Source organism: Echinops telfairi, unplaced genomic scaffold, assembly GCF_000313985.2.
Source record: "Echinops telfairi isolate 266 unplaced genomic scaffold, ASM31398v2 ScPeMD7_23;HRSCAF=83, whole genome shotgun sequence".
Taxonomy (NCBI): Eukaryota; Metazoa; Chordata; class Mammalia; order Afrosoricida; family Tenrecidae; genus Echinops; species Echinops telfairi.
Window position 1 is genome coordinate 101,973 of NW_022103920.1, and position 9,472 is coordinate 111,444.

Below are 9,472 nucleotides of genomic sequence, written 5' to 3' on the forward strand. Positions count from 1 at the left end.
CCATGGGACCATCAAAGGCTCCTGCCATACCTCCATGGGACCATCAAAGGCTCCTGCCATGCCTCCATGGGACCATCAAAGGCTCCTGCCATGCCTCCATGGGACCATCAAAGGCTCCTGCCATACCTCCATGGGACCATCAAAGGCTGAAGCCACCGAGCTCCTCAAGCCTGTTCTTCTGAAGTCCCTTAATCCTTTGCTCAAGGACATCCCTGCCGCCTTAGACAGTGTCCCTCCCCACTCCCCATTACAGATCACACTTGACCACTCGTTAGTTCCTCAATATGCCCACCAGTCTCTGTCCTCACACACTAAGCTAGCCTCCCATCTCCTGCACCTGCATCACTGGTAACTCCTTTCCCATGTCCCCTGGAGAGGTGGCCCATCCATTGAGGTCACATCACTCCCTCTTGTGGCTTCCCACTGCCCACAAACCATGGAGAGGTCTGGTGCCAACCCCTTTCTTTCCAACCCCTCTGCACACCCCACCCAAACCAGAACTGCCCCCTCCCCCAGACCCCCATCTGAATAGCACACCTTCTGGCTTTGATGTGCTCCATGTGTGCTCTGTTCACTACCCACCTGCCCTTGCAGGACAAGTACCCTTCCACCTTCCCTGACATCCGAGCCCCACCCACTCGGCGTTTGGTGCCCTAATGCTGGTCAGAAATGAGGTGGGCCACTCCCGGTGAGGTCAGAGACTCAGTTTATTACACAGCCACACTTTCCACCACAGCAGGGCTCACACACTCTACAATCTAGGCACAGGGAGTCAGTCCCCAAGGCTCCACATAAATGAGTCCCATCTGCCTCCTCCTAGTTGTGGTGACAGGCAGGCAGGGAGTGGACGCCAGTATTCTCCAGTCTCAGGAGGCTGATGTGCTCCTGTCTGCATCCATGATGAGGCAGCTGAGCCAGTCACCTTGCTGCTCCCAACCCAAATGAACAAAGACGCGGAAGCCTGGTGATCGGCCAAGTTACTATGCACCAGACGTTCGTCACTAAACATAGGTTGGGTTTGTCAGCACAGTTCAGACTCTCAACGCTACCCCTGTGGAGGCAAGGTGTTTGAGGGGGGCTGGGGAGGAATAGGCCAGAGCCAAGGTTCAGGTGAGACTCTTCGTGGTCCATATCCGTTCCAAAATGAAGCCATCTCAGGAGGCCTGCCAATAGGGGGGCCTAGAGGGAAGACGTGTCAAGTGGCTCGGCCTCGCTAAGTGCCTCTGAGCAGTGAGAATACCCATCCCGTGGTCGATGTGCACACCTTGCTGGACAGCCTTTGTCGCCAGCAAACCTATACGCCTCCGTTGCCTTCTCCCCGCAGTCAAGCTCTCACTGAAGGCAGCCGGAGGCTGGCCTCAGGAGCCGGGGCCAGCACCTGGTGTACGACCCCAAACCCCCTCATCACAGACTGGCACCGCCCCCGGCACAACCTGGCAGGAGCTGAACCCAGACTTCCCTGGGGCCCCACCAGGCTCTGCAAATGGGACAGGGGTGGGGGTGGGGCAATCCTGGGAATAAAACTTCCCTGAACAGAACTGAAGTGGCTTTATAACAGCAAAGGGCGCTGAATACAGGTATCGATGTGTCCTCTTTGTGTGACTGCATTACTTCAATGTTCCCAGAAATATCCATATAAATGTGTCAGCAAGTTCAAGAACACTTTTGAGTTGTACAGAGGCCGCAAGCATGATCTGTACACAGACCTCAGGGTGGGCTGGTGGCAAAGCCAGGGGCGACCACCAGGCCCCCACCCAGGGCTTCCTTCCCTTCAGGGGTGCTGGGACCCTGCCTTCCATCTGTCGGTCTGTCCGGGGGAGTGGGCTGTGTCCTGGCCTCATTTGCTTAGCAGCTCCTTCTCCTGGGGGAGGGAGGCTGGTAAGCCTGCTGCAGCCGGCCTCCCCCACTCAGACTGCTGGAAAATGGTCTTCATAGGGGGCAATAGGGACAAGTGCTGGGGGCACTGCAGAGGGTGAGGGTCGAAGACGAGGAGTGGTGAGGGAGAGATGCACACACCAAGGTCATCCAGAACAGGGGCACCTGAAAAAAGCATCCCAGGAAGGATCAGATCTCACCGTGAGGTGATGCCAGCCCCCCAAGGGCCTCCCGTGATCCTCTGAGTGGGGCCTCCACGGTTTGCCTCAGCCCAGAGGCAGCGGCTCATCCACCAAGGCTTCATTTCAGATTCCAACCTGCAGAATTGTGACCCCTACACCAAGGGGGAACCTGGAGAAACCTGGGGCGGGTAGGGCTGAGGACTGCAGCTCAGTGAGGCAGTGCCTACCTCCCTGCCTCTTCATCCTGTCCCGCCACCACCCTCAGCAAAGCCTCCTGGCCTCCACAGGCGTCCAACCTCTCCTCACCTCACCCCATTCTCTGAGGTCCCCACAGCAAGCCCACAGCTCAGGGCCCTCACCTGGCCTCTCCTCCCCCAGGATGAAGCTGCCTGAGGCCCAGGGCAGTCTATGTCCCTCCTCATCCCCGGTCCAGCACCAAACCAGCCATCACCACCTGTCAGCTCCGTACCTGAGCAGGAGTCACAGCATCACTCCCACAGGAAGCGCACATACCAGATGGTCTCGTTCTTCAGCTGGGGGCCGAACAGGGGGTTGAGTTGGGCCAGGATGGCTATGAGCCAGCTGCGAGGATAGCAGAGTTGGGTGAGGGGAGAGAAGGGTCTCCCCATGCCCCTAAGAGGCCTGTCAGTCTTTTCTTCCCAACCAGGGGATGTGACCATCATGTTGGAACAGAGACCCACGGAGCGTCCAGACTCGGCACCCCAGGGGCTACCCAGTGTTTTGGTTTCATTTGCTCCTTTGTGAATTTGTAAGATTTCCAACTTGGGCTGGACCCTGGGGTCTAGGGATGCTTTGGTAGCTGTTTATGTGCTCCCTCATGAACTCAGCCTCTCCAGGGGCAGGACAAAGACTGGTCTGGCAGGAGACGAGTCAGGATGACCTTCAAAATGAAGGAACACCCAGAGATGAGAGCTGATGACCAAAGGGCCATCACCCCTGAGATAGTTACGGGTTATTGTGCCAACCTGGCTGATAAACACATGTGGGATTAATTGAGGGGAAAGAGAGATAAATGGCTGGTGAGCCTTGCCTTTATTTTCTCGGGTCTCTTGCTTTCTGATGGTCGGACCAAGGTGCAGCTGCCTTAGCCAGTTCCCTGCTTTAGCTGGCAAGGCTCACTTCCTGCGAGACATCCCTGAGGAGAAGCCACATGGACCTATTCTGATGCAGCCCTGGGTGCTGGAGCAGCTGCGTGGAGACCCCTGACAGTGCTGAGCTGCTTACACGTTCACTGATTCAGCTTTCCTCCTGCAGTTGCCGTCATTGCATGTGTTTTGTGAAATTGAGGAGGACTTTGTAGATTGGTGTTGGACATATAGACTTATGGGCTTGGTCAGCACTGGGTTTGGATGCTTTCTTAATGTACCCTTACCCTTTATATAAAATTCTCTCTTATGTACATATAAGTTTCTGTGGATTTGTTTTTCTAGTCTACCTAGACTAACACAACCCCAAACCTATAGTCTCTCTCTAGCTGTCGGTGCCCACCCCCGCTACCCCCAGCAGCAGGATGTTGGACCGCATTTCAGACAAACCTTCTATCATTTGAAGAAATGAGCTTTTCTGAAAACTTCACCACCTCCCCCAATGTGCACTCAGTCTCCCCCACAATCCAAGCACCATCCTTAGCATCTGGGTCTCTGGGCCATAGAACCCAGCCACAGAGGCTCTTCCTGGGACAGGTGAGGACGCCACCTAGGATGTTTTCCGGCCTCGGGGTGGCACTGCAGGCCGCACCCAAAAGGCACTCTGCCCACAGCACGGCCTCTGCATGTGTGCGACCTGGAGAATTTTCAAAAACCACGTACCTCACCTCGACCAGTCGCCATCGCTCTCTTGAACAAGATTCTTGTTAGTAAGTACCAATCTGAAATGAGTCACCCAAGTTTTAAGATGGGTTTACTCCCTGTACTTTGTGCTGAGAGCTGTTTTTGTTATCTCTGAATGAGCCTGTCCCCTTTGAAGGAGGCAGCCATCGCTCCATCTGCCCTGTGTTCTGTATTCTGGGTCTAGGCCATCTCAGCAATGCCCCACACAGGTGTAAAAACAAGGTGTAAGAGGCTTAATTAACGACAAGTGAGCCCCACCCCCAACCAAAGCCTGGACTTGCTACTGCCTTGGCAGCCAGGATGGCTGCAAATGTGGGCAACATCATGGTGAGGCTGGCAGGATGGCCAGTGACTCTGTGGGAGTAAGGGCTACTGTGACTGGGGCTTGGGAGAGTCCAGAAAAAGCATGTATGGATTCTGGGGACCTGGAGATGAACTCCCCATATGTGTATGGGTGACGTTTTTCTGCAATATGCACTCATTCACTGCAGAGACAAGAGCATCCCATGGAAGTCACACTGGGCCCAGGTCACACATTATGAGAGAGCCAGACCGGATTGTGGTGCCTGCTCCATGGTCTCTTTGCCATCTGACCTGAAAGACCTGGCCCATTCTCTTTGTCATCCTACATGCAGGAAGAGCTCACGAGTGGGGAGGGAGGTGAACGCCGGCTGGCGGAGAAGAGGCCGGGAGAACATGCAAACCACGGCTGGAAAGTGAGGGTACTTACAAGAGGTAGCAGCAGACAGCGGTGGTCACCAGCATGGTGATGATCACTCTGCAACAGAAAAGGGGATCACGGCTGACTGGACACCACCAGTGCCCTCGGGAGGCCTGGCCAAGGACAGAGGAGGGTTCCCTGTGCCAGCCCCTTCTCAATGCCTTCAGCTGCCATCTGCACGGTGAGCCGAGTCCACCCAGGGCAAGAATTACAAGACAGGGAGGCCACCCTTAACCAGGTTAAGAATGCTTCTCCTTCCCCTCCCTCCATACTCCCCATCTGGACATGCTGAGGGAAGACACTGCAGAGCTGTGCTGCATTGTGACCTCTGGAACTCAAATCCTCTGGGCAGGGAGTAGAAAAGGGGAGACATAGGCAGGTGGGAAAGCAACAGCTGATAAGCCATCTTTGAGACAAAATGCAGCATGGGAGACAGCAGTCAGAGTGAAAAAACACACAGCAACAGGTACGGGTAAGGGGTTCACAGAAGAAGATTGTGGGACCCCAGGTATCCAGATCTTTAAAGACAAAGGCAACACCTGTGTGTCCAAGTAGCCTCCAATCAAAGCTACACTGAATCCAAAAAAGGACCTCTGATCTACAGCACCAGGACCCATTCTCCCACGGCCCTGGACACACCCGGGGCTCCAGAGCAGAGATCAGCAAAGGCACGCTGGCACTGGGAAAATGCAGTCTAGGCGGAGCGTGCACTTTCTACTGGAGCAGTGGTTCTCAACCTTCCTCATGCCGCAACCCTTTCATACAGTTCATGTGGTGGTGACCCCCCAACCATACAATTATTTTCGTTGCTACTTCATAACTGTAATTTGGCTACTGTTATGAATCGTAATGTAAATATGACATGCAGGATGTACTTTCATTGTTACAAATTGAACATAATTAAAGCATAGTGGTTAATCACAAAACAATATGTAATTATATATTGTGAAATATGTGTGTTTTCCGATGGTCTTAGGCAACTCTTGTGAAAGGGTCGTTCGACCCCCAGGCTGTACTAGTGGCTGAGAATCATAAAGCAGAAACGGAAGACAGGCCCAGCCCCTGGGCAAGAACTAGCTGCTCCCCGGGCGGGGGGTGGATAGAGCTGCCCCTTTGGTCAGTGAGGCGCAACAGCCAGGTAGGCCCTGATCCCGACGCGCACTGGCTACAGATGCTCAACGGCTGGGCGCGCGCAGCAGGCACAGCTGAACCCTGGCCCGGGGGCGCGCACGGATCACAGAAGCTCCCGGGCCAGGAGCGCGCAAGGTCCACAGATGCTCCGCGATCGGGGGCGCGCAGCGGGCACAGAGGAACCACGGGCTGGGGGCGCGCACGGATAAGAGCTGCTCCCCGGGGCGCGCATAAAACGCAGAGAGCGTAGGTGGTCTCGCAAGGACTCTGGGCCGCGCCTTTCTTACCCGCGGTTAGGGCCTTTCGGCACGAACCAGGGCCCGGCGATGCCGATCAGGCCCCAGAACGTGGTGAAGATGATGACCGGGAGGGCGAAGGAGTGTGCCGTCATCGCTGGCGGAGCCGGCTGCGCCGGGCTGCAAGACCGAGAGCGGAGAAACTGTCGTGACAGGTGCGCACGGTGAAGGGCTGGAACGGGGCATCGGCGCATGCGTGTGCGCAGCCAAAGCCCGAGCAGGCGCATGCGTGACAAGGGCTGAGCGCCGACCACCCACGGGGACGCGCCTGAGCCCGCACACTGTCACTCATAGGGCGGGCCTCCTGAGATTCCGCTCTTTAATGGGCTAAAGCGGAGGCCCCGGCCCTTGCCCACGCCGAGACACGTGCGACCGCGGGAAGGAGCGGGCGGGATGGATCCCTGGGCCGGTGCAGACGTTATAGGTGGCGCCTGAGCAGCGGCCAGAAGGCGGGGGTCGGCAGGGCACCTGGCCTGCACCCGAGGGTCGTGAGCCTGAGGCTGTGTGCAGGGCGGAGAGGCCCTGCCCCTTCGACGCAGTCCCCACGGGGTGCACCCAGCGGAACCCAGGACGCATGCTAAGTCAATCTATGGCGGGGCGACGCCCCTGAGGGTACAGCGAGAAAGGCACCGCCCCTGCCTTGTCTTCCGCACTACAGCCTTTGTCCTCCTTGGGCCCTTTGCTCCGCATCCCTCTGTCCCGAGGAGAGTAGCAGCGGCTCTAGGGGTCGCTTCTGGCGTAGGTGCAGCCACAGGCAGCCAGCAATCCTTTGGGGGCGAAATCACGCGGGCGGGGGAGGCCATTGCCCCTCCCCCACGTGCCTGTGGGGCTCTGTCAGGAGGTGAGCCTGAAGCGGGTCCCACACCAAGGCGTCGCTCGCTGTCTGGAACACCCGGGGTGGGGGTGGGGGCAAGGATTTTAGGTATGAAATACAAGTCTAGCCTTCTAGTAAGTAACTCCTAGCCTCAATGAGTGAGAGATATTGGGCTAGAACCACAACGTGGCCCAGGCTAGGCTAAATGTCACTGGAAGTCATACTTCCTTCAAGACTTGGGGTGGGGGGTCAACAAGTCCCCGGCAGTGGGTTTTGAGCTGAATTATAAAGAACGGTTGTATTCCATTCAGGAGAGTGACTCTGGGTTCACTTTGTATCTATGGGATACAGTGAAACTGGTCTGGAGCCCCGACAAGAGTCACCACGAAACTCCATCTCTCTGTTTCTAAAACATTTACTTAACCAGACCTTGTTTTCAGAAAAAGTTCGTATAAAAGGAAAACTTCCTAAGATATGTTCATGACTTGCCTCAGCTGCTAGAACTCAGAACCGAAGCAGGTGGTGGACTAAAACGGCTCATTCAGCTCGAAGGGAACAAGATGAAGCTTTCTCCTCCTGCACACTTTCCGGCTCGGCAGTCACAGGGACAGTTTACTCTGTCCCACAGGGTTGCCAGGGTCCCAGTCAACCTCATGGTAGTGTGGGCGGGTGGGGGGGCAGCTCATCCTGGTGGGACCGGGGCCTAGAGGGGGTCTCACCAGTTCCCCCAGCAGCGCAGCACAACGCTGCCCAGAGCATGTAGGCGCTCCTCATGGACACGGGCAGTTGAGAGTGGGCACACACATGTTGTTCTAGGGCGCAGACCCCCCGGAGCATAACGCCAGCTCCCGCTGGGGCCCTGCAGGGCTATCCCCACATCAGAGCCCAGGCCTGCAGTCTAGAGGAACAGTAATCTAGGCTAGGGAGCACTGTGGGCTCTGATCGTCAGGAAAATGAAACCAGAGGCCAGGTCGCAGGGAGCAGGACAGCCTGGCCCCTGTGGAACACACAGGTGCAGGCTTTGTCGGGGACCTCGGCCAGCTCACTGGGCTTTCCCTGGGCCTCAGCCCCACTTCGCTGTTTCCTGCTCCCAGGGCACCTAGGCTCCTTGGGCAAGGCAGAGCCCACTGCTCCGGGCAACTCCATGACCCACTGCCCTCAGGGATCTGGGGTCACCCCTCTTTTTCTCCACCCCACAGTTGTGCCTCAAGTCTTGGAGTGCTTGGCTAGGCTGCAGCCTTCCTCCCACCTGGCCTGGGCCCCCACAGCGCAGCCCTACCTGGAACATTGTGCAGCCACAGGCAGCAGAGAGCTGGGGCTGGGGCTCGGAGCCACTCGGCAACCCCTGTTCTCCAGAGAACGAAAGCCCTTCAAGTCCAAGCCTCCTCAGCTATGAGGGGCCCTACTGATACCCCACCCCCAAAACACTCTGTTCAGGTCACCCTGAGGGCCTGCTGGGACTCACTAGCAGGAGTGTCCGGGGTGGGCAGTAGCAGCCAGGGTGGCAGGTTCCATTAGCCTCTCGGGGCACCCCAAGCTCTGCACAGGAGGCTGGGCTTGGGGCACAGTTCAGCCACCGCTGCTCTGTGGTGCACACACCAGACACTGGCCCTGGGGACCCAGAGATTATGAGCCTTAGACTCTGGGCTCCCCTGAGAGAGCCACCAGCTCTTAGTGCCAGTGCACAGAGCAGAGGAGAAAGGTGCCCTGGGGCAGGTGGGTACCTTAGGCCCTGGGCTGCTGACAGCAGGCAGGTCCCCAGGGCAGCCTCACCTGCACAGGGCTGCAGGTCACAGGTGGAGAAGCCGACAGGGCTTTGGGGCTCACTGCCTCGGGTGTGGTTCCTGTAGCTGCCGCCGCCGCAGGTCACAGAGCACGTCGACCAGGGTCCCCACTCCCCAGCTAGCCCTTGGGAGTGGGCTCAGGTCACCTCAGGCCAGAACCCTCTTCCCTTCTCCCCTCAGGCCTCACACCCATCCAGATACCCCACACTACTCAAGGCTCCTCAGACTGGCCTCTGGGAAAGGACCCCTCAGGTCCCTCTTGGGCCACCTCCCATGAGGTCCTGGGGGTCACAGGCTGTGTCAATCTTGGCTCTTCTTTGGAGGGTCGAGGAAGTTTGAGAACAGGAGCCCTCTTACTGTGGCAGGGTTGCAGGCTGCAGAAAGCAGCCTCCATGTTGGGGCCCTGGCGCTCGGCACCCCCAAAGGCAGCGGGGGGTGCAGGGCCTGCCCGGAAGTGCCGCTGAATGCCCATGTTGCAGTTTCGGCTACACACAGTCCACAGGGTCCAGAAATTCCAGCCACAGGTCACTGCCAGTGGGAGGGGGCAGGTATTCAGCCTCATCTGATCCTCCCCTAGACCCTAGCTCAGGCCCACAGGACCCATCCCGCAGTCACCACCAACACAGCCCCAGACCTGAAGGAACAGGCATCTTGTGTTAGACAGGGTTCTCTAGAGAGATAAAACCAAATTGCTGATAATTTAATATATTTATTTATAAAGATATATAACAAGAAATGAACTGTTAAATCATATACAGATAAATATATAATGCAAGAAATGAATAGTTGAATTATAAAGCACTACAAATGGCTCAGTGC

At 56.8% G+C, this 9,472-nt stretch overlaps 2 protein-coding genes across 3 annotated transcripts in view; both read right to left on the minus strand.

Moving 5' to 3' along the window:
• Nucleotides 1–689: 689 nt before the first annotated feature.
• Nucleotides 690–6,223, minus strand: ATP6V0E2 (ATPase H+ transporting V0 subunit e2). Of its 2 annotated transcripts, none has more exons than XM_045288780.1 (4): nt 6,047–6,223; nt 4,638–4,685; nt 2,527–2,639; nt 690–1,163 (listed from the first exon to the last, which is right to left on the minus strand). In XM_045288780.1, exons 1-3 carry the CDS (start codon nt 6,148–6,150, stop codon nt 2,546–2,548), a joined length of 246 nt encoding a protein of 81 aa, XP_045144715.1. In that variant the 5' UTR covers nt 6,151–6,223; the 3' UTR covers nt 690–1,163; nt 2,527–2,545. The 2 variants fall into 2 exon arrangements, with proteins under 2 accessions (XP_045144715.1, XP_004713989.1); XM_004713932.2 differs by having other exon boundaries at nt 690–2,040.
• A 1,361-nt stretch (nt 6,224–7,584) lies between these two features.
• Nucleotides 7,585–9,472, minus strand: part of LOC101658411 (SCO-spondin) — a 25,263-nt gene continuing 23,375 nt past the window's right edge. Inside the window, 5 exon segments of the mRNA XM_045288901.1 lie at nt 7,585–7,645; nt 7,647–7,681; nt 8,335–8,480; nt 8,643–8,777; nt 9,011–9,181. Coding sequence (XP_045144836.1) covers nt 7,585–7,645; nt 7,647–7,681; nt 8,335–8,480; nt 8,643–8,777; nt 9,011–9,181 — 548 coding nt within the window.

Coding starts and splice junctions, on each gene's coding strand:
- ATP6V0E2 (XM_045288780.1), bottom strand. CDS start 6,150: ATGACGGCACACTCCTTCGCCCTCCCGGTCATCATCTTCACCACGTTC. Junction 4,686..6,046: donor CCGAAAGGCCCTAACCGCGG/GTAAGAAAGGCG, acceptor TTTCTGTTGCAG/AGTGATCATCACCATGCTGG. Junction 2,640..4,637: donor GCTGTCTGCTGCTACCTCTT/GTAAGTACCCTC, acceptor CTATCCTCGCAG/CTGGCTCATAGCCATCCTGG.